The sequence below is a fragment of the Capra hircus genome, chromosome 21 (genome assembly GCF_001704415.2).
Source record: "Capra hircus breed San Clemente chromosome 21, ASM170441v1, whole genome shotgun sequence".
Lineage (NCBI taxonomy): Eukaryota > Metazoa > Chordata > Mammalia > Artiodactyla > Bovidae > Capra > Capra hircus.
Window position 1 is genome coordinate 32,955,436 of NC_030828.1, and position 27,492 is coordinate 32,982,927.

At 56.2% G+C, this 27,492-nt stretch overlaps 1 protein-coding gene and 1 pseudogene across 1 annotated transcript; one reads left to right on the top strand and one right to left on the bottom strand.

Annotated features, from left to right (window-relative positions):
- Positions 1,435-2,350, bottom strand: LOC102191561 (annotated as a pseudogene).
- On the top strand, positions 12,887-16,771 carry LOC108638476 (taste receptor cell protein 1). The gene is made up of 10 exons (XM_018065921.1): positions 12,887-13,408; positions 13,571-13,701; positions 14,120-14,184; positions 14,471-14,610; positions 15,101-15,225; positions 15,333-15,391; positions 15,539-15,684; positions 16,014-16,096; positions 16,257-16,300; positions 16,741-16,771. The coding sequence occupies exons 1-10, from the start codon at positions 13,363-13,365 to the stop codon at positions 16,769-16,771; spliced, it is 870 nt and encodes a 289-aa protein (XP_017921410.1). The 5' UTR covers positions 12,887-13,362.

A 27,492-nucleotide genomic window follows, 5' to 3' on the forward strand; every position in this document is an offset into this window, starting at 1 on the left:
AAAAGCATTAATTCTTTAGCACTCAGCCTATTTATGGCTTGACTCTCACATCCATACATGACTACTGGAAAAACCATCGCTTTGACTATATGGACCTTTGTTGGCAAAGTAATAGCTCTGATTTTTAATATGCTGTCTAGGTTTACCATAACTTTTCTTCCAAGGAGCATATAAGTGATATCATATGGTATTTGTCTTTCTCTTTCTGACTGACTTTGCTTAGTGTGATCATCTGTAGGTCCATCCACGTTGCTGTAAATGGCATTTTTTAATGAGTGATTAAAATTTCATTATGTATCTGTATACACACACACACACAAGCACACACACACACACCACATCTTCTCTATCCATTCATCTGTTGATGGACATTTAGGTTGTTTCCATGTCTTGGCTAGTGTGAACTGTTCTGCTTGTGAACACAGAGGTGTGTCTGTCGTTTTCTTTTTGGACATGCTGCATGGCATGTGAGGTGGTAGTTCCCTGACCAGAGATCAAACCTGTGCCCCCTGCAGTGGAAGCATGGAGTCCTAACCACTGGGCCACCAGGGAATTCCTATGCATGTATCTTTTCTAATTATAGTTTTGTCAGGGTATATGCCCAGGAGTGGGATTGCTGGATCATATGGCAACTTTTTTGAGGGGGGGTTGAGGAAACTCCATAGTGTTATGCACTATAAATTGTGGCTACACCAATTTACATTCCTAGAGGCACTTCTGCATCTGCTCCAGGGTGATGCAGGGTCACTGGTCATCTGCTGCACCTGGAGGTAGCCATGGCCCCTCACGTCACACCTCCAGGCTGTCGTGTCAGTCGTCCTGGGCCTTCATGGAGCACCGGTAACCATCTATCACCTCCTTTACGATTGGAGTCCAGGTTTGGTCCCTTCTGGCTGGACATTTGTGACCTGTGGGTAATCTTTTATCACTTCAAGGGCAACCACTTTCCATGGAAAACCCTTGATGAAGATTGGTTCTGGCTGAATACAGTCTTCAGAGTTCTTGAGTGCCACCTAAAACCACAGGAGATTGCTATAGCGGGCCGGATCATTGTACAATCACTGTACAATTGGGCATTGTTTGGGTTCTGTTTGATGGATTCTGTCTAAATGCTTCCGGGGCTGGGCAGAGTCCCTGTCCTGAAAACATTCATTGCCTTTGTTCTCCTCTGAAGCCAACTCAGAGCTTAGGGAGGCTCTTGCTCCTTGAGGATTTTCTCTTTCTGTTGGCGCTCTTTTTTAATTGGAGGGTAATTGCTTTACAATGCTGTGTTAGTTTCTGCTGTACAACATTGTGAAACACCCATGTGTTTACATGTATCCCCTCCCCCCTGAGCCTCCCTCCCACCCCACTCCCCACTCCCCCCATCTAGATTATCACAGAGCACCGAGCTGAGTAGTATTGACATATATACCCCTACCATATGCAGACTAGCTAGTGGGAAGCTGCTGGATAGCAGAGGGAGCTCAGTTCCGTGCTCTGTTGGCATGTTTGGAGCGCACCTGGGATGCAGTGCTCTGCTGGAGACTTGTAAAAATGGATGGCGTCCTTGTACTTTTCTTCTTTGAAATAAGAGTTGCCAATTCGAGCATAAGCTCTGGCCATCTGTTGACAGTCCTTCTGGCCCACTTCAGCGGTCTTCTCACAAAGCTCCCGGCATTCACCGTAGTCACCCTTCGCAAAGAACGTGGCTGCTAGATTGGTCACGTAAATCATGTTGGTGGAGTCCAGGCCTGTGGCTCTGTCATGGAGCTTCAAGGCTGTGTCAAAACCTTTCTCCTTATCAGCCCCAGTTCTTTGTCTTTCAGTGCCTGCTGCTTCTCTGGAAAGATCTTCCTCTGGCTCCGGCTTGGGCTGCTTTGGGGGAGGAGGTGGTGGTGCTGGTGTCGCAACGTCCTCCTCCTCAGGCACACTGCCCACACTGCCTGAGGAGGACGCTGGGAGTAGAGCAGTCATGATCAGGGATCTTGCAGGTTTGTGTCCAGGTTGAATGACTTGTTTCATAGTTGCTCTGTTAGTTCCTGGTAGGTAGGGTTAGTGGGCTGCGTCCGTGTCCTGGGATCACTCTCCAGCTTCCAGGACAGATTGAGTGTCCTGAAAGGGCTCATGCATTTCTTCTCTGCCAACCAAGCCTCCATGATCTGTAAACCTTCTTTGAGCTGAGGAATGTTTGCCTTATGTGAATGTTTGCCTTATGTTTTAAACCCGCCTCAGAGGTTTGCTTGGCTTCTTCAAATTCGTTTGCGAACTCAAGAGCCTCTAGTTTTCCCGAGTAGCCCTTGCCCCAGTCAAGCTTGAAGCTGAGAGTTTTGCAGCCATCCTCGGAGGGGGTTTCTACTGTCTGCTGCATTCATTAATTCTTGGTTCATGTTTTCCTGTCTCCTCCTGGGCCTCGTTGCCTTAGCTGTGTGCCAAACATTTTAAAAACATTAGCTTGTAAAATGTTTTGAGGATTAAGATAATGTTATCTTCCACCAGAGGCAATTTCATTTTCCTATCCCAGTGCCTGAATTCATGAGCAATTCAAGATAATTGTAATCCAATTTTATGAATTGAGACTGAAAACTGGGCTGCAGTTTATGTGAGATATGGCTTACTTCCAGATCACCCTTACTCCCACGATGTAGCCGTCCAGTGTTCCAAACCAATGGTCTATGGGTTTATAAGAACATAATGCACACCCTACCCCAAACTTTGGCAGGTCCTGGACTTCGACTTTTGTCTCTATAGTAACCTAGAAGCTCTTCAAAGTACTGATCAGCTTCTCAGCTACCTTTTTATGATAGACAAACAGCCCCATGGGAAATGCAGCTCTGAATGCTGAACCTTTTGTCTCCTCCTCGTATCTTGGTCTAGGAGTTCTTCACTGTCGTGTTGACTCTCTGATGCCTTCATGCAGATTTCTATTTTGCTGAAGCCAGGGTTTCTATTAAAGGTAGACATTGTGCTGGTTTTCCAATTTTTTCCTGGGTTAATGGGATTCCCTTGTGGTTTAGCCAGTAAAGAATCCACCTGCCATGCGGGAGACCTGGGTTCAATCCCTGGGTTTGGAAGATCACCTGGAGAAGAGAAAGGCTACCCACTCCAATATTCTGGCCTAGAGAATTCCATGGGATCGCAAAGAGTTGGACACATTGTGCTGGTTTTCCAAAGTGACTTTCACTTTACTTTAATGGGCAGTTCATAGTACCTACCACTTGAGTCAGGAGCAAAAGCATGGAATTGGAAATGTGCCTGGAAAGAATGAGTGTTCCCACTTAGCCCAAGTGGAGGGTGCATGTTGGGGAGACATGGAGATGTATGAAGAAAGCAAAATCATGAAGGGCTAAGAGCACCTAAAAATGTGGGTTGCCTGGAAGGGATGTGTGCCCCCAAAGACTGCTCACTGCTCTCACTGAGTGAGCTCTGTTCATGTCAGCTGAGTCAGGTGCTGCCAAGTCAGAGAAGGGAGGCCAGGCATAGTTTCTACCCAATACAGGGGTAAAGTCAGGGCTAGGGCAATGAAACATAGAAAACCCCAAATAACAGTGGCTTGAATAACATAGACATCTATTTCCCTCTCATACCAAACAAGCTTGGAGGTGGACAGTCCGCAGCTGGCCAGGTGCTTCACAGGGATGTCTAGGGCCTTCCCGTTTGCTTCACCATCTGGCATTTCCAGTCTCTACTGCATGGTTCAAGAGCTTGAGTTTCACATTTCAGCCAGCAAGAAGGAGAATGACAAAGAGTAACACTTTCCTTTTGGGGACATCCCTCGTGGTGCTCTGCAGTCCATGGGGTTGCAAAAAGTTGGACTGAGCGACTGAACCAAAATCATGGTGCTCTTATCCTATTGGCCAGAACCAGGTCACATGGTCACACCTACTACAAGAGAGGCTGGGATATGTAGTCTTTATTCTGGACCGCTGCATGCCCAGCTAAGAATAAGGGATAGTTGGGAACTTCTCCAGCAGTCCAGTGGTTAAGACTCTGTGCTTCCAATGAGGGGGTGGAGGTTCAATCCCTGGTTGGGGAGCTAAGACCCCACATGCCATGCAGTATGAAAAAAGACGAACAAGAAGAAGGGATAGTATTAGTAATGAAAAATAGGAGAAGTATTCGGGAACAACTAGGGGTCTCTGCTACTGCCCTCCCCTTTCCTATCCTGTCCAGTCCCTCTCCTCCAGGAAGCCTTCCCTGACATCTCCAATACTTAATAAGCCCATTTCCTTTGCTTCACAGTTCAGAGAATCTGACCACTGTAAGGAAATTTTGAATAAAAAAAATTACTAGATTTTTCCAATGGAAAACTATGCACTGTTTTGATTAAAACCATTCTTCTGAAACTGTGTGTGTGTGTGTATATATATATATATATATTTTAAACAAACTTCTTTTTACAATCTTATGTTGAAGATGACTGATAGCAATGCAAAATAATTGTTTATAATCAAGCAAACAAGAAAAAGTTTTATAAGTATCTATAAATCTATTTAAACATTTATTTATTTCATATAAATTAAGGCTTCTTTGAATTCTCCCCTGAACTGGTCGTAATGTCTGCCTGGTTCCCTCATTAATACTGAATTAAAAATAATCTTTAACATGTGTTCATTTTTCCATCTGTATGAGAGCCATGATTTTCCTTTCATTCAACTTTTAACACCACACACAGCCTGACTTGGTAAGCAGGGGAATCCAGCCAGAGGTTCCAGCAGGAGAGAGACCAGTCTGGGTAGAAGAGACCAGTCTGGGTAGAACAACCCAGGACAAATGGCATTAGGTGTCAGACCCCTGACATTCCTTAGAGGATGCACCTTTGGAGATAAAGGGCAGGTCTGGGGCCAGGTTTCCTGCTTGGGCACTGTCATTACCTGGGGCAGAAGGACAGGTAGCGGGTGAGGCAAAGACAGGGGAGAGGCAGACCAGAGGCAGGAAAGCAGTCAGCTGGCCTGATTCAGCTGGGATTTCTGCTTGTCACTTGCTCCTGACAGGGGCTCACAGAGTGATTCTGACCCTGTCAACATGCTTGGAATAGGTGGGTTGACACCCTGGGTACCTGAGTGATGTGATGATGGGCAGGGCTGTAAACTGAGACCCTGGGGGAGCCTGGGCTGGGTCCTGGAGGGAGCTGGGGAAGTGGGGGCTCTGGAAAGTGGCTGGACAGTGGGGAGGGGTCTGCCCTCCCTCCTGTGCGTGAACTGAGTTAGCTGTAGAGCTTTGCTAAGGCTGTTCTCTCGGCCTAGAACACCATCCTGGAAGCACAATGAAGTGGAAGGTGCCACTTCTCTCATACTGCTTCTCCTATCCCTTCCCAGAGCTAGCACGTGGCCACCTCAGCAGCCATGGGCAGGGGTGGGAGTGGAGAGGAGCATGGGCTGGAGCTGGTCTGGGGAGTGGGCCAGAATGAAAGTCAGCCAGGCAGAAGAGCCAGAGGCTCGTGGAGAATTGAGAATTCAGCAGAGGATGCAGAGGGCCCTGCCTTCCCCCACTCTTCTCCCTGTTCCTCCCGTGAGCCTCCTGTTCTGTCCTGGTCAAGTGGCCAGAGCCCACAACCATCATAGCAGCCCTTCTCTAAGGAGCAAAGCAACAGGGGATTAAGGTCTGGATGGGCAGGCACCTGCCAAGGGGCACATGAGTCATGTAAGCTGGTCCCCACCCCACCCCACCCCTACTGCTCTCTTAGGGGATTGGGAGCCCGGAAGAGACAGCCAGGAAGGGAGGACAAGCTTCATACCCACCTTTGAAGCCAGAGAGGACTTACCTCCGGAAGGTACATAGGCAAAGCTGAGCATCCGCCGGCCCCACTGCCGGTGTGTCTAGGCAAATGTCTGCCTGGTCAGTCCTGGGATGACCCGTCCTGTTTCTCCTCTTGGGATCCCCCTCTCGCTCACTGCTGTACGCATCTCCAGGACTCTTTGGGTCTCCTCACACCCTCTCTTTTGGTGCTGGACTAGGGTCATGGGATGACCGCCAGTGCAGCCCTCCTCCTGCCCCAGGAATCCACTGCCCCCAGTGATCACAGAGAGGGCTCCCCTCTGTACTCAGCTGTGTTATGGAGCAGGGCATGGAGAGGGAGCAGAGCTCTTACACAGAACAGCAGACCACATAACTGGGCTAGACTGGTCCTCTCAGGGATGTGGAGCTGGGAGGAGGGGAGGCCCTGATGGAGGGTCCTGAGCTGGCCCATGAGAAGAGGAATATTACCCAACACTTGGCTCCGGACCCGGCCCCAGAGGTTGTGAGTCTTTGAAAAGCTTTTATTGAAATCCTTGATCTGGGGCTAAGATTCCCGCTCAGTTTATTTCAAGGACGAAGACAGGTTATTTCGGGTGTTGGGATGGCCTTCCTACTGGAACACAGGGGAAGAGCAGAGACAGCCCAGGTCTAGCTCAGCTCAAGTGCAAGTTCCAGCACCGACGCTGACACAGATTGAGGCTCATCCCCATGCATATCCTAAGTCCTGATCCTAGACATAGCCCTGAGCCCCAGTCCCTAGTTCTTGGTTGAGCTTTCTCTGCGAGATTGTTCTCAATCAGCAGGGTATTGATGGAGAGAGAGAGCATGTCTTCATCTCCCACTGCTGGAGCCTAAGCCCAGAGCCCTTGCCCAGTGGTGTGGAGTGGTCCTCGGGAGCATTTCTCTCCCTCACCCCTCTCCTGTCCCTGGGAGCTCATGTTTTACCATCACTGCTAAGCCAGCCTCAGTGCTGAAAGAGTCTAGTCCAGCCTGGCCTTGGGTATGAGTGGCCTTCACTCTTGGACCAGAGCCATCAGAAACCAAACATTCCTGGTCCCGAGGGTGCCTGGGAAGGGGGCGGCCCTGCCCATCTAGGCGGATGTTGGGGTTGCTGTGCTCACCATCTCCTTTGTGGGACACTGACGTCTCCCGAGACAGAGGCTTCCTGGCATCACCAGGTAAGACCTGGGCATCCTGGGTGCACAGGAGAGGGAGATGGAATGGGGGTGCCGGAGTGGGTTGCCTGGTCTGGGGGATGGGGTCATGGGCCAGAATTTAGACCTGTGGAAGGGCAGGTGGGAGAATGGGGACAATGAAACTAGGCCTGGAGGCAGTTGTCAAAGAACAAAGCCTGCCCTTAGGAGGACATCGACCCCAGAGCCTATGGTGCCTGGACCCTTAACCTCTTCATGCAGAAGGGGCTGGGTGCAGATGGCTGTCTCTGGGTATGCGGACAGAGTAGCTTGGGTTTACAAAGCAGTTGAGCTGTGGTTGAATGGCAGGAAAAGGGCTGGGCTGGGGCGTTTGCCTGATCCTGGGATGATATATGTTTTAGGGTGGGGTTGGGTCATCGGGGAATTTTTCCCTTAGAAAGGGGAAGGGGTACATTCAGGAAGGAGTTGCTGGTTGGTGGCTAGAGGCAGGCAAGAAGGGCAGGAGTTTCTGGTCTGATTTCCTGCTGTGAAGGGTTCTAGGGATTATTTCCCCTTGAGGGGTTTCTGCAGCCTGCCTGTTCTGAGTGACCTGGGACAGGTCTTGGACCCTCCTGGAGGTCACACACAAGCCAGGAGCCTGGTGGGAGAGGCTTTGAAAAAGCTGAGAACCTCCTACAGCTGCCAGGTGTAGGGAGAGGTGTGGAGCATGGTCCGAGCCCCATGCCTAACTGGCTCCCATGAAGGCACCAGACCCCTGCCCTTCCTGCCCTCAGTAGTGCAAGGCTGCTTAGGGCCACCCTCTTCCTTCTCTTCCTGTGTCTTCAGGGGCGAGGGGAGGAAGGAGGTGGTGAGAGGAAAGCAGGACTGACCACAGCAAGGACCAGTAGGAGGCTCTGGGTCTGCCCAGAATGCCGGGTCTGCAGGGGAACCTGGGGAGGACCCTTGACCTAAAGCCCACCCACCTCCACATCCAACAACCCCAGTCCAGGCCTCTGGCCAGGATTCCACGTGGGCCCAGTGTAGGGGGCACGATGGGGACTATTCTCTGATCTCCTCTCCTCCAGACTCCCCTCCTACCCTGATGGGGTGGAAGCTGGGGCAGGGAACGGGCATCACTGCCCTCCACCAGGTCCCATCCCACCAGAACACCTGCGGGGCTCCCACCACAGGCACCACCTCCACCACCATCACACATCTGCCATGACTGCCGCTGTCTCCATAGCCACCCCCACCCCACCATCAGCACCACTAACACCCCTCCTACCCCTACCCAGATCATCGCCACCGCTGAGACCCTAACCACCTCTATGAAGACCACCCCACCCCTAGACCAGACAGAACTTTTCACTCTTCTTCAATAGATTTTCAAGCCTATAACCTCTCAGGCTGTGGGGCTGGCACACAAAGTCCCCATTCAACAGAGCCTGCTGCCCAAGGGGAGAAGGGCTTTGCTGGAGGACACAGGGACTCGTGCCTGGGCTGCAGGGCAGGACTGTGGAAGGAGGCCAGGCGGACGCAGCTCAGAGCATAGCTGGAGGCTTCAGCTGACCAGAGCTCACGGCTGGGCTGCACCTTTTCCTGAAGGGAGATCTGGAGGGAATCTTCCACCTGCCTCCTCCCATCTGGTTCTGGGCTTGGCAGCCTAAGCAGGAGCCCTCGGCATGGCTGGGCAGCGGCTTCCATCTGCTGGGACTCTCCTGGCTGGTAAGTGGGGGTGTGGCCCCAGGGGGCCCGTCCCAGGCCCCGCTGGCTCACTTCTGGGACTCCCGTGGCTCCCACATCAGGGCTGACCTTCCTTATCCTCATGTCAGCCTGGCTTTGTCAACTCAAAGGATCCCCTTCTCAGGCTTGGGTCTCCCCAAGGGCACTCGGTGTCACTCACTGGGGAAACCTGGCGTTGGGCTGGCCCCAGGGGGCTCAGTGCACCCTTGCAGCCAGAGGTAGCATTATGGCTTTCAGAGATGGGGCCCTGCCCATCCCTCACCTCTTTCAGCCCTCAAGCATCCTGAGTTCTGGAAATGTGATGAGGTGATTGCCTCGTTCCCTTACTGGAGGCTGAACAACACTTGCCAGCCCCCTCCAGCAGCCTGGGCCTCACCAGAAAGGATTTCCCTGGGGCGGAAGAAAAGAGTGGGACCCTTGAGGTGTACCCTCTTACCCTCACAGTCCCCTCTTCTGGGGGCAGGGCAGGGTTGCCTTGTCTCTGGTGGGCTTGGATCAGAGAGGGGAGATTTCTCTGGAGGTAGAACAGTGGTTCGGGGCAGAGCTGGGGCCAGGGTTTTTGTCTCCTTGGGTCCCATAAAGCAGGGAGGTGGCAGTGGGGGCAGGCACCTGAGACTGCGGGCCAGTTCCCAGCCTACCGAGCAGATGATAGAAAAGGGCTCTCCTGGTTTGCAGCTGTCCTGGTGGTCTCGGCTCCCGCCCTGCCCCTTCCTCCTGCTCACGAAGACCTGGGCCCATCTCCCTGGACCTCTGGCACATCTGCTTTGCAAGGTGGCAGCAAGAAGATACTCTTCCCATCATTAAACCACTTGGTGCCAGTCCCTGCAGGGGTCTCTTCCTCAGCCGAGAGGTCAGGGGAGGCTCCTGGCAGGAGGGCAAGAGGCCTTTTCCCAGAGGCCCCTGGGGACCAGCAAGGTGTCCTAGGCTTCCTCCTGGACTTGCAGCTCCTTCCAAACCAGACTGCCCCTTTGGGACCCTCTGGTGCCCCAGGAGGCGCCACACACAGGCCAGCTTCATCCGCAGTGGCTGAGCCTGCAGCCCACAGCACCCCCAAGTCCCAGCCAGTGTCCCATGTGGCTGCACCTGGAGATGGAGAGGAGATCTTGGTCCCTGGGTCTCCAGAGAAGGCTGCCACATCACCACTGCAGGCTTCTCCCCAACCACAGTCCCAGCCTGTGAGCAGGCACCTCTTCAACCCCAAGGTCTGGACACCGTCTGCTTCAGGGCCCAGCAACTTCAAGCCAGCGAATGCCCCACTTCTGACATTGGCTCCAAGGGCCCCAGAGAAGGCCGTGTCCTCAGCACCCCAGGGCCCACTTGCGTTTGCATCGATCAGTCACATGTTGGCTGCAACAGAGCCGCTTCCTCCTGTAGCAACAGCACAGTCAGTGCTGGACACGGCTTCTGCAGCCCTCACAGTGGTCTCGGGCTCCTCTAGAAATGGTCTGGTGTCCAGTCTGGGCCTGGGTCCTTCAGTATCGCCATTGCTTTCAACAGTACCCTCTTCACAGTTGTCATCAGCATTACCGCCACCATCATACCCACTCACATCCCCATCACCCTCATTGGCATCACTGTCACCCATCGTGGGCCCAGGTTGCCCCTTCACCACCAGAGCCAGAACCTCCAGGGACACTTCTGCATCTGTGCTCCCCCGCACAACCACAGGCCGTCTCATCGATGTTTCCAGTTTTCCACCTGCCCAGCCACCTCCGGCGGTTACAGGGATGGCTGCTCTTCAGTGGACAGTCCAGCCTAGGCCATTGGTCCCTGCTAGCCCAGCCTCTTTGGCCACCCTCTCCCTCAGATGTGCCCTTGGCCTTCCTGCGGGCTGCCCCAGAGTCCCTGGAGGTGTGGCCTCCCCCCAGTCGCCTTCCCTGTCTCGTCCCCGTCAGACTGTCTCATTGCAGGACTCGAGATCCCCCTCCCCACGACCCAGCCGTGTGACTCACTTTGTGACCTTCAGGATCACCAATGAAGCCTCGGTGGTGGCACTTGGGAACCCTGCCTCCCCGGAGTACCAGCTGCTGTGTGACAACATCCGACACCAGGTGTGGGCTTCTTCCTTCATCCGCTCAGGAGTGCTGACCCCAGCCCAACCCACCCCACCCCCCTGCTTGCCTCTGAGCACACAGGCCTGCCTCTATTCTGTGTTTTGGCTCCTGCTATTCCTCCACTACCATGGCCCTTGGAGGGGCCTCTCCCAACGACTCAGACCCTGGCCCCACGGAGCTGGCATCTCGCCCTCTGTTGGCTCCCTTCCCCACACTGTCCCATCCCAGCTTGCCTCTGCCTGTGAACCACAGCTCCCTGGGGGTGGCTGGGCCCAGGGCAGGGTGCCCACAGGGGCTCTGGAAGTATGGAGTGAGTGAAACCCGCCTTGGGCTTCTCATTGGTGTGGGGAGGAGCATGTGGGTGCACAGTGGGAGCCCAAGAGGTAGAAAGCTGACCCTGTCCTGTGAGTGGCTCCAGCAGGAAGGGGGGCCCAGGCAGAGACTCTTGCAGAGACTGAGTATGGAGAACTCTTACAGGATAAGCAGAAGACTGGATTGGGTAGCTGGGGTCAGGGGGTGCCCAGAGAATACCTTTCTGAGGAAGGAGAATTTTAACTGGGATGGACAGAAGGCTAAGCCAGATGAAGTGAGCAAGCGTTTCCTAGACAGAGGAAACGGATGTGCCAGGACCTTGAGGTGGAAAGGTGGGTAGAGGCCGAGGTCCAGGGTCACAGGTGAGAGGCTTTCTGGAGAAGAATCGAGGCCTGGGCTGGGCTGGGGAGAATCAGGAGGAGAGGCTGCCGCCTGCAGGGTGGTGGCTGCGGGCATACAGGCTAATTGGATTGGAGAGCCATTTTCAGTAAAACTGCAGTGAAGGAAAGGCCTGGGAAGGCTGTGTGTTTGCTGGATAGCTGAGGGTGCCCTGTGGTTCTCAGTAGAGGCTGGTTGGCAAGTGGTCTCTGCTGGCCACGCAGGGAAGGCTTGGGTGGCCCCAGGCTATCCAGGTGGACAGTGAGGCCACTGCAGGGCCCGGACCAGAGATAATGAGGGTGAGCTGGCGCTGTGGAGAAGTGGGGGCTTGAAGGCCCTCACCTGGCTCTGTCTGTCCCCAGCTCCAGTCCCTCTATCATGAGGCCTTCTCCAGCTTTGAGGGCGTCGGCGTCCTGCAATTCAGGTGAGCGAGCGAGTCTCTCAGGCTCCACCACCCGTCTGCCAGCCAGTTTGCGCCTTCTCAGGCCACAAGTGTACTCGGCCAGGCTGCCCTGCCCTGCCCAGCTCCACCACAGCACCTTGAGGGCCAGAAAAGCCCTCAGCAGGCAGGAAGGAGGCCCACATCTGGTTGTGCCTCTGGCTGTGTGAACTTAGGGGGACCTCCTGCCTACTCTGAGCTCCAGTTCCAGCTGCAGGATTGGGGCAGGGGTGCCACGTTTGCCTGAACCTGGTAGAGAAGGCAGAGGACTTCCCTGGGGCCAAGAGCCCTTTAAAAATGACATGTGCCTGGGTGCTAAGTCACTTCAGTCATGTCTGGCTCTTTGGGACCCCATGGACTGTAACTCACCAGGCTCCTCTGTCCATGGGATTCTCCAGGCAACAATACTGGAGTGGGTTGCCATGGCCTCCTCCAGGGGAATCTTCCCAACCCAGAGATTGAACCCACGTCTCTTACATCTACCTGCATTGGCAAGTGGGTTCTTTACCACTAGCACCACATGGGAAATTAAAGGACATGTAAGCAAGTGCAAATTCTCTGAGGTGGGGGGGTGGGCTCTCTGCTTCTGAGCCTCTGAGGGTGCTGTGAGAGTCCTAAAGCCAGATTTGGTCAGCAGATGCCAGTCCTGAAATCTTATAGAAAAGGTTGAGAAAGTCCAAACCATCACAGCCCCATATGAGTTGTGAGCTCAGTGTGGACCTTGATGGAAGCTTGGTTATACCTACTGATGGAAAGTTCACCACAGCTATGTTCCTTGACCAAAGTTGGTTAGAAAGTTTCCCCTCTGAACTGAAATCAGTCTCTGGATTCCCTGCCCTGGGTCTGAACAGAGGCTTTGTCTTCCCAAACCCAGGAGGGCACAGCACAAAACGGGTATTCTGGGGAAGGATGAAGGAAGTCTGGGTCCTGAGGCTGCTTGTTTTCAGATCTTTCCCCACAAACTCCTTCAACCCCGTGCTCAGGCCAGGCTGCCTCCTTGGGATGTGGCCACATGGCCCACCTCCCACAGGCTTACAGGGATTCCTCAGGCCTGTCACCTCCCTCTCTCCTGACCCCCTGCTCCTTGTGATACCACCAAAGATGTTTTTCTCAGCCTGGCTCAGGCTGACTTCCTGCTTGCTCACAGCGGCTCTTTCCCTGGGCGGGATTCCCAGTGTTCCCATCAGAGCCAGTTTGTTGGGCTGTCCAAGGGGACTGGCTTTCCCAGGCACCTGCTGTGTGCTCTGCTGGCTGCACCATTAGCCCCCACACAGCCCTGCTGAAAGGAATCATTATCCCCACTTTAGCTAGGAGCCCAGCTGAGGCCCAGAGGGGTGATGCCACACAGCGACCCTGTCCACAGCTCCCTCCTTCCTCAGGACCCTGGTCCTGTGCACCAGCCAGGTCTTCATCCATCCCCCGGGGTTCTCCCTGTCTCGCCTGGACCCGTGGTAAGGAGAAGTCTGTCCACAGGCCCAACTCCGCAGCTGTGAATGCCTCCCTTGTGTTTGGGGGCCACGTCCCGGGCCCCTCTGCCCGTGAAGTCCTCTGGACCCTGTACCGCTCAGTGAAGGCCGCAGGGCGGATGCTGGGGAACCTGTCCTTGGATGAGAGCAGCCTCGCCTCGGATGGTGAGTCTCTGCCTGCCCCTCTTCCCCCACCCCCTTCCTTGGTGCCCATGGACAGCTGGGGGTGCTCCCTAGAGAGGTGCACCCCCTTTTCCAGCCATGAGGCAAGGGATGGTGGGTCAGGAGGCTCCTAGGGCCTCCTGAACTCCTAGCCATGGCTCTCAGGGTCCAACCTGACTGACCTGGTCCTGGAGACCCTCAGCATCCATCTCACAGCCATGGAGCCCTTCCGTCCCCTGCTCCTCCTGCCCAGCTCTGCCCTCTTTGTCCTGCTGGAAAAGAAGATCCTCCCACAGGTGAGGTGGCCTCTGGCCTGCTCTCCAAGGCCTGGGACTCACTTTGCCTTCCTTGACTGCAGGCCTCTGTGGCTTGGGGGTGAGGGGTGGGCAGCCCCCAGCCATGGCCCTATGGGAGGAGGCAGGCATGAAGGGCACACAGCCCTACCCATTGGCCCCCAGTTTGAGGGATGACATTCTGCCTGACGTTGGGGAAGTTGTCTGGGGCAGGCAACAGCTCATCCCAGGGGGTTATGGTCAGGCTCTGTAACCAGACACCCCTACCCAGGTCCAGCACTAGGGTGAGCAAGGGAGGCACCCAGAACGCAAGGTTTAAGGAGCTGCTCAGTCACCTCACCCCAGTCCTCTCCCTCCCCACCCCACGCTGGGTCTCAGGAGAGAGCTCCAGCCCCACTCTGACCTCCCGGACTCCCCACAGGTCACAGCCTTGGTGGCAGAATTCTATTCAGCACATCCCCAGGAGGGCCCCCTGCTCCTCTTCAGGTGGGTGGGGCTCTCCCCCTGCAGCCCAGCCTTCCCTCCTCCTCTCTTGGGGGTTGCCCTGGGGCAGAGAGGGCTGTGAGCCAGGCCATGGGAGCTGTGGGCTCAGGGGCCACCAGGGGAGAGTTTTGTCCCAGGTACCCCCAGCTGGCCCTGTAAAGCTCTGCCTTAGGAGGCAGGGAGCCCTAAGCCTGAGAATGTGCTGGGGTGGGAGGCTGGATGCCTCCTTCTAGAAACATGTCCTGGCCAAGCCTGTAACCCTTGCACTCCCCACTTGTACTTGCCCTAGTAATGTGGACCAGTGGGTGGGCGTTTACATCGAATACAAGTTCCAGACCCCCGTAGGTACCCACCTCCCTGGCTTGGCCAATTACCTGGCCCGGAACATAATGGATCCTGCTGTCCAGAAATCCAGCATCATGGCCAACGGTGAGTCAGGGCTGGGATCCCTGGGTGTCCTTGGCCGGCAGCCTCTTAATCTCTCTGGGTCTCAGTGTTCCTCCTTTGGAGAATGGACAGAACTTCATCTCAGTCACACATACTCTTGTCCTGGGGCCACAGAGAATCAGATGTGGCACGTTAGATGGGGAGCTGGATAGACAGGCTCCATCGTGTCTGTCATAACTACGTGACTGCTCCCTTATAGGGAGAAGGCAGCCACAGACATGACATAGACAGATGGGCGTGGCTGCGCGCCAGTACGACCAGATGGATACAGAGACCTGAATGTCATGTAATTGTGCAATAGGTTACCATTCTTTTGATGTTTTTCAACTATCTGAAAAATTTTTAGCACATAGGTTAAGGCACTCAGACTGGATTTGGCTGACCATTGGCTGAGAGTAAGGAGGTTGGGGTGTGCACGCCAGGGCTCTCGGGAGAGGGGCGCAGGCTGATGCCCACCTCCTCGCCCATCTAGGGGAGAAAGCAGAGCTGGTGCTTTGCGAAGTGTGGCTGCAGATCCTGGACCAACCCTTCACCGAGGCCCTGAAGGACAAAACCAGCCCTAAGTCCCGGAAACTTCGGGGGCAACTGACGAGATGGGTGAAGTGGGGAGGGGGAGGGAAGAACAGGAGGCTGGAAGCCTCAGGGAGGGGCCCCGACAAGGCTGCAGTAAGGCCGTGACCCTCTTTGCCTTCTCTGCTCCCCAGCTGACTGCCATCCTCAGGCCTCTGCGGCCCTTCGGCCAAGTGGTGGTGGAGAAGTTCCAGTAAGTCCTTGGAGGCTCTGGGTGACCTGGGGCCCAGGGCTGGGCTCTGTGGACGGGTCAGGGGCTCAGAGAAACGGCCTTCCAGGCTAGAAGGCCTGGCCCCCAGGCTCTCTAGCCTCCTGACACTGGCGATGATCCTCCGGCCAGGCCTGACCCACTGACCGCCAGGGTGGCCGCCACTTTCTTCAGGCCTGCGCCGGCCCGAGCTGTCGTGCAGAGTTGCGTGCTCCAGGGTCTGCAAGCCCTGTGGGAAGCTGAGGGCCTCTCTGTGAAGATGGTCATCCCAGACCTTGGTCAGTACCTCCCTCTCTATCTTCTATCCATCTGCCTCCTGCCTCAGGCCTTTCGCCTCGCTGCCCCTGGTTGCCCTGACTCTGCGGTCTGCCGCTCCCTCCTCCCCTCCCTTCCTGCTGCAGATCTTTAGGGGCCAAGCCCAGCTTCCTCTTCCTGGGAGCCCTCCAAGGCAGCCCCAGCTTCAAAGCTCCGTTCTTGTAGCACTTCTGGGCAAGGACCCCTCACTCGGGACTTCTCTGCAGGCCTGGCTGTGACTTCTCAGGGGTCTGTGGTCTAGAAGAATGGTGACCAACCCCAGCCATCTCCCTACTTTCTTCCACATCCTCAGGTCAGCCTGATACCTCCATCTCCTGCTATGCTGTGGCACTCATCATCCTGGGTCTCCTGTTTATTGCGCTCATCTTGGTCCTGGTGAGTGTCTGTCTGGGCCAGGGGTGCTTTCCTGAGAGACATGCTGGACCCTTGACCCTCTGAGTCAAGGTGAGGGCCTGTTTCCCTCCTGAGCCTACCCAAGGGAGCTCAGGGTCTTCCAGCTGGAAAGCTTGGCCTGACCCCACCCTTCCCATTGCAGGTGTGGAAGCGGAAGACCTGCTTTGGTGTGTCCAGCCAAACACGGTGAGGCATAGGGGTCAGTCCCTCTGGGGTGTTTACTCTGGGTGGGGTCTGCCTCCCAGCTGCCAAGGCTTTGTGCAGACATTTCCCAGTGGGTGTTGACAGAGCCTGGGCAGTACAATCACTGTGGCCCAAAAGTTTACACCCTAATGGGGGCTGATCCTGGGGTGGTGAATGGGCTCCACTTAGCCTCAGAAATGCTGCAGTGGGTGGGTAGACAGAGACAGAACCCGGGGCCCCACATGGCCAGGAGAGCTGGAACAGGGAAAGAGATCTGGGGGTGGGAGGGGTTGCCTCCACCACTGGAGCACCAGGCAGTGACTCCTCCTCAGCTTGGGAGAAGTGGGGATCCCAGAGGTGGACGCGGAGGAGGGCAGGGAGGACCATGCTGGGGTACCTTGTGATTCCTGGATCCCAGTTTTTGTCCTTTCCTCCACCCCCAGGTGCCCCTTCCTGCTGTTGCTCCTCCAGTGAAACCAAGTTCCAGACCTCTCCTCCTGCCCTAACCTGCTCCCAGCCTTCCAGAGTCAGCGCTCAGGCCTGAGAAGCAGAGCCAAAGCAGAAAGGCCCTAGCCTGAGGTCCCTACAGCATGGGGGGCTTCCTCCCTTCCAGCTCCACCAAGAACTACACTCCGAGGGAGCAACAGAGGTGGGCTGGGGGAACAGCACCTCACCACCCCCGCCAGGGAGACCAGCAGGCGTTAGCCACAGCGGCCACCCCCACTCAAGGTCTGGGAAAACCCTCCAGATCACCGTCATACTCTCAGGCCGTGGGGAGCAGAACATGGCAAGACAGAGGCTGCAGAAGATGCGGGAGGGAAACAGAGCTGGCTTCCTCGCACCTGGCCTGACACGGTAGTGAGGCTAGAGGGATTACTGGTCTCAAGACGAGCTCTGCTTGTTTAGGGTACGGAAAATTAAATAACAGGAGCAATCAGAAGTTGGTGTAAGAGATTGCTTTTGTTTCTAGGCAGTCATCTGACAGGAAGACATGGGAGAGGTTCAGAGTGGAGGAGGAGGTAGGGCAGAGGACTGACAGGTTCAAGGGTGGGGATGGGGACTCCTGGGGGGCAAAGTGTGGTCCCAGCGTCACCTCCGCCTTAGGGCCGGCCACCCTCAGACCAAAGGGCTTTGGGGGCTGGTGGCCAAGGTGAGGCCTGGTTGCTACTCAACAAACCAGAGCACTGGGCGTGCACCAGGGGAGGTTGGAGCCGTGGGGCAGGCCCAGTGCCGAGAACAGACTGCCTGGCTGGGAGACCTCGCATGGAAGCCAGGCTAAGAGCCCCTCAGAGGCCTGAGGATAGGGCCGTGGAGGCAGCTTTCCTGGAGGACACAGGTAGGTGAAGACTCTCTCTCATAAAGCTCGAGCAGCTCCTGGGCCCCCTGGGACGTGAGAAATCTGGTAGCACGGAGGGACGGCCTTTGAAAGTCTTTACAATATTGCTTCTGTTTTATGTTTGGGTTTTGGCCAGGAGGCAATTGAGATCTTAGCTCTGAGACCAGGGATTGAACCCATACCCTCTTCACTGGAAGGCAGATTCTTAATCACTGGACCACCGAGGAAGTCCCCGTGGTCTTTCAAACCACGGGGTTTGAAAGGGAAGAATGGAAGGGGCTCCAGCTTAGTCTTACCTGAAAGGCTCCCTCTACCTAGAGAAGAGCCAGCAGGCCCAAAGAGAGGACCCAGGAGCCTAGGGCCCAGACCATGGGATTACCCAGCCGAAGACAGCGACTGACACCAAGATGCCAGAGAAGGCCAACAGGAAGGTCACCACATAGAGCTGACTGTAGTTGGCAGCTACAGCTCCTCGGGGCCCACGAGGCCAGGAGATTCCTCTGTACTTCTGGAATAGGCAATCATTCATTCATACCCCTGAAGGGCCCTTGCCCCGCAAGGCCCTACCCCTAGGTACCCAGAAGACCAGCACCCACCTTGGGTCAGCCCCCTCTTTCTACAACTTTTGACTCCAGGGCCAGAGCAGACCAAGGACTAGGAATAGGCCCTGGTAGATGTTCTCCTGGCAGTCAGGATACCTAAAACATCCCTGCTGATGGTTTTCTTTTTTAAAAAAATACTTGACAGTGCTGGGTCTTAGTTATGGCATTCTAGTTCCCCAACCAGGGATTGAAGCTGGGTCCCCTGCACTGTGAGTGAGGAGTCTTAGCCACTGGCCCTCCAGGGAAGTCCCTATTCCTGCTAGTGTTTTTCTTAGGGAGGGAGGGCTATGCCAGCCTTGCTCTCCGGAGATGCCGCCCTTACTATGAGAGTCATTTTAGGGATAAAGGAGAGACGGAGAAGGCAATGGCACCCCACTCCCGTCCTCTTGCCTGGAGAACCCCATGGATGGAGGAGCCTGGTAGGCTGCAGTCCATGGGGTCACGAAGAGTTGGACACGACTGAGCGACTTCACTTTCACGCACTGGAGAAGGAAATGGCAACCCACTCCAGTGTTCCTGCCTGGAGAGTCCCAGGGACGGCGGAGCCTGATGGGCTGCCATCTATGGGGTTGCACAGAGTTGGACACAACAAAAGGAGAGAAGGGGGTGAGATAAGCAGGAATGAGCCTGAGGGCCAAGGTTGGCGGTAAAGCTTAGTCTTCCTGATCTTCAGGTTTTGGTTGCCTCCTCCACAAACCGGGCTGCTGAGCATCATGTGAGGCCTTGTATGAAAGTAGAATTCAGATACACCCAGTGACTTCCGTGGGTTTGAGGGATAGGGTACAGAGAAGGGAACCCACACTTGGGGACCTAGCTTGGTCTCTCTGGAGATAAGGTGACAATGCCTGCACCACATAAGGAGAAAGGGTCTACCTGGCAAGGTGAGCCAGCCAGATGGACGCTGGGCTGGGCAGACATCACCAAGGTCTGCCGGACAGTGGAAGGGCCTGGCAAGCCAGCTCTGCAACACAGACGATCAAGTCTTTCCTAAGCCAATCTTCCCTGTGGGCCTGATGGTGCCTGCAAGACACTTCCCACGACCCACCGTCACACAGACTTGTTTCTCAGCTACTCTGGAGCTGTGCCACCCCGTCCTCCAGCTAAATAGAGGCTCAGAAGGGAATGTGCCATTCTACCTTCATCACGCCACCTGCCACCTCCAGAACTCAGTTCACTCGAACAACCTAGCATTCACCAAGTACCTGTGACACAGGTGCCACCATCCCCACATCACAGCTGAGGAAAGGATGCGGAGAAAGGTGACAGTCACAGGGCTGGGCTCAGAGTCTGCATTCTTGACTACGTGCCTATGGCAGAGGTGGGCTAGCATCTGCACAAGGTGAAAATTCTGCTGCCCACCCAGGGGCAGGGCCTGCAGCCCCAGGTTTGCGGAGGTGGCAGGGCAGGGAACAAGGCAGCCCACTGGGCCAGGGCTTCTCCAGGGCCTGCACGCCAGGGAAAGCACTGTCAGCTGAAACCCCCCACCCCGCAACATGCACTGGGAATGTTGAATCGGCACCTGCTGGAAGCAGGGAAGGGGCTCAGCTCCCACGGCACCTGCAGGAGTGGGAGGCGGGCAGGGATGGGCTCTCTGCCTCCAAGGAAACCATGACCCCCTGGCTACTCCAAGGCCAGGCCCAGGCCTATCAAGGTGTCTGTGTCTCTGCTGAGGAGCTGGTAGACAAGAGATGCAACGTCTGTGAGGGTTAAGGACAGATGAGGCAATAGGTAAGGCAGTTATGTTTCGGGGGAAGCCTGGAGGGGCTGGAAGTAGACAAAAGTCAGCTGGGTCCAGGCCTGGCCCCTGGAGGGACAGCAGACTCGGGGAGGGGTGTCACTCAGCAGCCACAGGGAGGGAGCTCAGGTCCACAAGCAGTTGGCCAAGGTCATCAGCACCTGGGGACCATCTACCAGGCCTGGCTCTGCGCTCAGGCTTCTGCTGGCCTGAAGAAGGGAGGGTGGCATGCATGCATGCTAAGTCGCTTCAGTCGTGTCCAACTCTTTGCGACCCCATGGACTGTAGCCTGCTAGGCTTCTCTGTCCATGGGATTCTCCAGGCAAGAATCCTGGAGTGGGTTGCCATGTCCTCCTCCAGGGGATCTTCCCAGCCCAGGGATTGAACCCAGGTCTCTTGTGTCTCCTGAACTGGCAGGCGGGTTCCTTTCCACTAGCACCACCTGAGAAGCCCAGGGCTTGTGGCAGGGCGGGGGCAGGGGGGCGGCTTGCCCAAAAGAGAGACTACAGGGGCCACGAGCTTAAACAAGTTTCCTCCTGGGATCTTGTCCACATAAGTGAGACCTTACCCCCTCCCTCAGCCTATAGCCTAGTTCAGGCTAGACAAACAGATGTCAGTGCTGCAGGGAGGGGGCCTAACCTTGCCTGAGACATCCAGCAAAGCTGTGTCTTGCATCTGCCAAGAAGATTCATCAACAATAGAAAGACCTTCAGGTCTAAGTCCAGGGCCCAAGAACTATGGGCTAGATGTCCACCCAGGGGGCTGGAAGGTGGCAAGACGATGGCCCCAAGGCTCCAGCAGGAAGCTGCAGTGACCAGAGCCAGTCTTGGTGGGGCAGCCCTGGGAATGGCTGTGCCCTGGGTCCCTCAGGGTTAGGAGAGGGGACTGCCAGGGGATGGGTTTAAGGACCTCTAGGGAGACAGGCTCCTGGGTACCTGGATTAAGAAGCAAATGAGGGTATCTTGCCCAAGGCCAGATAAGAACCAGGGGGCTTCCCTGGTGTCTCAGATGGTAAAGAATCTGCCTACAATGCAGGAGACTGGGGTTAGATCCCTGGGTCGGGAAGATGCCCTGGAGAATGAAATGGCTACCCGCTCCAGTATTCTTGCCTGGAGAATTCCATGGACAGAGGAGCCTGGCGGTCTACAGTCCATGGGGTCACAAAGAGTTGGACACAACTAACACTTTCATTTTTCACTTTTCTCATCTAAGAATGAGATAGTACAGCCCAGATGCCATCTCTCCTCGAACAGGAGATGAGCTGGCAGGGAAGCCAACCCATCTCCTCCCTCCCCCTCCTAACCAGATGTGAAGGGAGACGAAGAGGTTTTTGCAGGACCCGTCCTGCCTGGCTGCTCCAGCACCTGGCAGGGGTGGGGAAAGTACAGCTGAGTGAGAAGGAAGTCCAAGGTTCCACTCTGCTCCTGGACAAGATACTTGCTATCTCTGGGGCGAGTAGACTTATAGGAGAAGGGCCAGGTTTGACAGTCCTGGTCCCAGAATCACCCCGTAAAAGGCTCCACCCCTATGGAGCCTTGTCCTCCTGATTCTGCTTCCAGGCCCTGGGAACAATGTTCTCCCAGCTCAGAGGCTGTGGAGATGGAGGGGCTGCACCTGCTTTCAGCTTGCTCTGTGGGCTTGAGTTGGCTTTCATTCTGAGCAGGATTAACAAGGTGACAGGCAGCTTCACAGGCTCCAGGTGCTCCGAGGTATACTCTGAAGGGCACAACACCATCAGAGTTTTAAGACAGTGAATAGGGGCCCCAGCCCATTCTGGATCAATACTCTAGCTTTGTTTTGCCACAGACTCTAATCAAGGAAAACCCCTGCCATAAGAGGATGTCGATATTGACTTGGAAGGCAAACAAGGGCAACCTCAGCTCCCAGAAGGCCTGAAACCAAAGGAGGCAGGGTTCTGGGCTGTTCTAGAAGGTGAGGCTGGGGCAGATGAGGGCCTTACCCTGAGGGGATCATAGCCATCCAGGTCCTAGTTTCAACTCTCACATGCCATCCCTTAAAACTCAGCCCTAACATGAACACCTACAGAAAGCTGTAGAGTGAGGGGGCAAGAAGTGGAGGCTGACCCGCGGGGAAAGGTTCACAGGGCTAGGGGAAGGTTTGAGCTGGGCCACGGGGCAGTCAGAAGAGTAGGTAACAGGCATCCTCACAGGGTCAGCCAGGGAACCCAGAAGGGACAAAAGTGCAATAACAGACATGTTCCAGGAGACAGTGGGCAGCACTCCCCCCCCCACACACCACTGGGGCTGAGCGAGGCCAGACCCATGCACCAGGGGCAGTAGGTACCCATGTGCTGGCCCACCTTGGCTGCCACGGTGCTAGGAAGATCTGAGGCGGCAGGCAGAATCTGCTCCCAGCCTCCACCGACACTCACTCTGGCTGCAGGGAGCCGGTGTGGTGAGGACTCTGCCGGTGGGCTAGCCAGCAGGGGAGGCCAGGCCCCTCCCCAGCCTGGAGGGGTCTTTAGAGATGGGTAGGGACCCAGACCTAGGCTTAGCAGCCTACCCGACGCATGGAGCAGAGAAGATGTACTAGAATCAGACTGGATTTTAGGAGGCCGGCAAGGAGGACAGGAAGTGCCTGGGCAGAGGAGAGGGAGGCCTCGAAGCGTGGACTCCACTGGGCATGGCCACCGGGGAAGGACTGGGCTCGGTTCTGTCATTAAGAGCTGGGGCCATGGGGGATCTATCCACCTAGCTGCCTCAGCTGGCCTTTGAAGAGGAAAGGAGGGATAATTGCTTGTCACATGGAACCCAGGACAAAACAAAGCATCAGTCCCACGAGGGTAGGGAGAGAAAAGCCAGGGGCAGCAATGTGTGTTTGGGGCTGGGCAGGAGAAAACTGCCTTCTTTGGGGGCCAAGGAGAAAGGAAAATGAGCTGGGAGGAATTCCCAGACATTCGGCCTCAGGCCCTTTACCAGCCATCCCCTAAGCAGGCTTCTCCTTGCTCAGCCCATAACTTGGGTGGCACTATTCTTACTGTCAGGATGACTTCCAGGCTGAGCCGGGGCTGGGGTTGGGGGGTGAGCAGTGCATAGATGATGTCCATGGAAGTGGAGAAGGGCATGGGAGCCTTGGTGGCCAGGCCCTGGGCACAGGCAGGCCATGCTGTAACAACCTGCCATCTGTGACCTCCAACTGTAAGGTACCCACATTCCAGGCCAGGACTGGAGCCAGGGACAGAGTGGAATGGGACACAGGCCACCCAACAATTACTGGGGCTTTGAGCCTGCTGGTCGGCTGGAAAGACAGAGGGACTCTGCTCAAGGGAAGAGCAGAGTCCCTCTGTCTTTGGGCCTGGACTGCTCAGACCTGCCTGTGGGACAAGGGCAGTCCCAGAAGTCTGACCAGAGGGGACTTGTAGTCCCCTCAAAGCACCCAGCCCTTCACACCCAAGTGGGCAACATAAAAAGAGGGACAGAAACACCAGGCACTCCCTGCTGCTGGCTATGGCCTCCTGCAGTGATCTCCAGGACTCCTGAATGAGTCGAGTTGGGGGCCCCAGCAGCCAAGGCGGGAGGACAGCTGGGTCCTCAGGACTGAGCCCTCTGCCCAGGGACACTCCCACTGCCTGGGTCAACCTTGAGAGCCAGGGCCTAGTGCCGGTAGGCTCTGCTTGAGGGTGATGTCCTGGGGGTCATTACACCTCTATGCCCAGGGGCTCCAGTGTCCAGGTTGTGGATGGGCCAGCAGTCAAAAAAGAGGAGGCTGTGGGTCTGGACTGGTCTGAGCACCTGGTGTGGGTTTCCCAGCCACAGAGCCAAGTGGGAAGGGGCACTGGGCTCTCCCTCACTGAAGTCTGCAGCATCAAGCTCCAGAAGGGTCCCTGGGAGGAAGACCAGCATGAGAGGAAGTATTGCAGAAGCCTCATGGTGGGCCCAGCAGGAGGTTAGGACCCACATCAGGGAGGTCAGCCTGGGGGCCACAAGGAAACAGGGAGACCTACCGGGGCTGCATGGAAAGCACGCCGGGTGCACAGAACGTGGCACCACCCGAGCAGGGAGGGGTCTCCTGGAGGCAGGCCAGGCACCCTTTGCTGCATTGCAGGCACCCAGACACACATCTCTGCGCAGTTGGGGGCAAATTCTAAATGACACAGAAAGAGACCAAAAAGCCCAACTGCCACTTCTAAAGAACCGGGAACAAAAGCAGGATACTGCGCATGCCCTCTGCAAGCAGCACCACCTAAGGGGTGGGCAAACCACCTAAGCCACCCCTCTGACCCAACCCCTGAACACACCTCTACCCTCACCATATAAGTAACCTGCTCGCCCCCACCACCGCCATCCTGAGAGCAAGAAGCAAGGGAAACTTGCTTGTTCTGGCTCCTCCCTGCTGCAGCAGGGGCCCTAATAAAGACTTGCCTGAATTTCCTGTCTGGCCTCTGATCAATTTCTATTGATTAAGGAGGCCAAGAATCCTGGTAGGCTCTGTCCCCACCAGTCCTGAGGAGTGCTGGAGGGAACTAGGCTGCCAGGGGCTGGGGCCAGGGGTATCCAGGCCAGGAGAGGGGCCTGTGCTTCCTCCAGTTGGGGCAGCATCATGTCTAGAAAGGCTCCAAGCTGGACAACTGGCAAGGGCTGGGGAACCAGAGGCTGGGGGCCTGGGACACCCATCAGGCTAGAAGGCAGTGTTGGGGAAGCAGCAGGCAGAGCTGGTGGGGACCAGGTGTAGTGGCTGGGACTCGTGCCACCTGCGGGGCTTAGCAATGGCAGGGTGCTGGTAGACGGGGGTGCTGGGGAAGACAGGCCCCCTGGAAGCTGGCGACCGTGTGTCCTCAGAGCCAGCAGGCGGCAAGCTGAGAAGTGCCAGGGAAGTCTGGTCAGGGTAGTCCTGGCTCTCCCATATCGAGGAGGTGTCAAGAGAGGCGGGCAGGGCCCAGGATTGTTGAGGGACCCAGGCCTCCCCAAGCACTTTCATCACCACTCGTGGTGGATGGGAGCCCAGGACTCACTGAGGACCCTTCAGAAGGACGGCCAAGCCCTCAGCAGGCAACAGGCTGGTGAAAGCTTCTAGATTTTCTGCTCTGGGGCCCCAAGCCAAACCCCAGTCCCTCTGACAGTGGGGCTTGGGGAAGGGAGGTTTAGCAGGGTTTGAGGAGAAGAAGCCGCCACTCTTGGAATCCCAGGCTGTGAACCATCAGGAGAGAGGACTGCCCCAGCCTCACTATCCGTGCATGCGAAGGACAGGGGTTGTTGATGATTTTATCTGGGGGCTGGTGGAAAGAGGAGCAGGGGGCCCCCTGCCAGGCCTGGCAGTCATTGGAGGGGCCTCTTGAGGTCCTTCCAAGGAGCTCAGGGGCTCAGCACCCCCTTTCCAGGAGCCTAGGTCTCTACTGCCTTGAGAAGGCACAGGAGCCTGGGAATTGGGCCCCTGGAAGAAAGAGGTGGGGGTGCAGGAAGCAGAGTGGCCAGTGCAGGCTGAGGGGGGCCAGATGGGATGGCTACAAGCTTGGGTGGGCAGCAGCTAGAATGCCTTGGTTGGCATCCCCAAGGAGCCTCCCACCTGCCGGCCAACCTCAGTCCAGCCAGGGGAGAGGAGGGCCCTGCGGCCCCTCCCCTGTCCTGGGGGCTGGAGACTGGCCCTGGACTGGGCTGGGCACCCCCTTGAGGAGTACGAGGGGTGGGGGCTGCGGAAGCTGCCCGGGCAGAGGTCCAGAGGGCAGAGAAGACAGCAGCCAGCAGCAGGGCCTGGTGCCACCGGCCAGAGCCCCCCGCCGCCTTCCCCATACCACCCCGCACTCACCCCAGCTTTCTCAGCTGGGGCCAGGCCTACGGGGCAGCAGGCAGGGTTGGAGGTGGCCCCAGGGGCTGAGGCGACCACTCCCACCTCTAGAGGGGCTTTTGAGGTCAGCAGAGGCATGTTCCGTCAGGTGGGAGTGAGCCCTGCTCCATTTCCTCTGCGGGGACCGAGGAAAAATAGCCCCTTCACTTAACCCCTCAGTGACAACAAGCCGGGGAGGAAGCTGTGGAGGTTGGGAGTGGGGTGTCTTCATGCCCCTCAACCCCCCACAGCCCCGCTCTCTTCCTCACCCCTGACACCCTACAGAGCTGCCCCCTCACTCACCTCCTTGCAGGCTTAACTCCTGGCTGCAAAACTAGTGGGTCGGGACCCTTGGCCATTTGTATTGAGCTGTGGAGCAGGTTGGGCAGCCAGGGGGCAGGGCCTCAAGCAAACCGAAGGCTCACCTGAGCACCTGCCTCATTTTATTAATGTAAAAGGAAAGAGGCCGCACGTGTTGCCTAGTGAGGCCACCTGGGCAGAGAACCTAGGCCAGGGCAGGTCTGGGCCCAGCCAACAGAGGGCGGAGCAGAGCCGGGCACAGAACGTTCTCCGCTCCCCACTGGCCCCGAACCCTCAGGACTGGACACGGCCCCTGGTCTGCTCTAGGTCTGGACACAGCGCCTGACTTAATGTGACCATCGGCAAGTTCCTGGACTGCTTTCCCCACCTGTGACCCAGAGGGAGTAGTAGTCTGTGTTACTGGAAATGATTCCTGACTCAGTGTCCCCTTGGGAGTTCAATTAAAACCTAGATTCCAGGGCTCTGCTTAAGACCCTTCTCCATGGGGCCCAGGAGAGCATTTACCAAGGGATTGCTCGAAAAGTCCTGCCTGGTTGCAGCCCAGCCCAGGAGACTTAGCCAGTTGCAGGGGAACTGTGGGGTCAGAAGAACCACTTGGATGGACACAGTGGAGTGGGCCCCATTCCAGTCTCCTCAAGGGGTGCAGGCAGCCACCACGCTCGCTTCCACACCCCACCCTGGCTTCCTTGCCTTCAGCTCTTAGCCATCAATATTCCTATCAAAGAATGGAACGAGCTTTGTGAACAACTGTGACGGGTGGTAGCACTGTCTCCCGGACAAGAGGCCTGGGTAGAGCTTTGGACCCGTCCCCACCACTTAGGCTGGGGCTCCTTGGAACACTGTCGTATCTGCTCCCTTAACAGACCCCTCAGGCCAGGGCTAGGTCTCTCCCCTCAGGCTGGGCTCCCAGGACAGAGCTGTCCCAAGAGGCATCCACCCCGACCCTCGCTACAGCTCCGCTCCGCCCTTGCCCTGCTCCTGGGGCCCCAGGTGGACGCATGGACTCGGGTGCGGAGTCCTATTCCCGGGGCCTCAGTTCCTGCCCTGTAATGGCTGGCAGGATGTGCACTCTGGCAGGTAACGGGAGGCTCTAGGTGTACAGGGCAGGCAGGAAAGGAGGGACAGATGGAGGCGGGAAAGGAAGGAGGGAAAAGAAAGTAAGAAAGTAAAGCAGCAAGAATCAGAGCCAAATCCACCAAGGCGCTAGCAACTGAGGACGAAGCCCAAGGCGTTCAGTGCTGTCCTGTCTCTCCCTCTAGTCCCCCCGAGTGACTCAGACTCCCTGCACTTCACTTTCCTCTAAACAACACAAACCACACCCCAGCTCTTCAGGTTGCAGGACTGAATGAGCTGCCAGCAGGATGGATTGAGCCGTAACCAGGCCCCACCTTCTTCACCTTGCTCCCACACTCCAGCCACA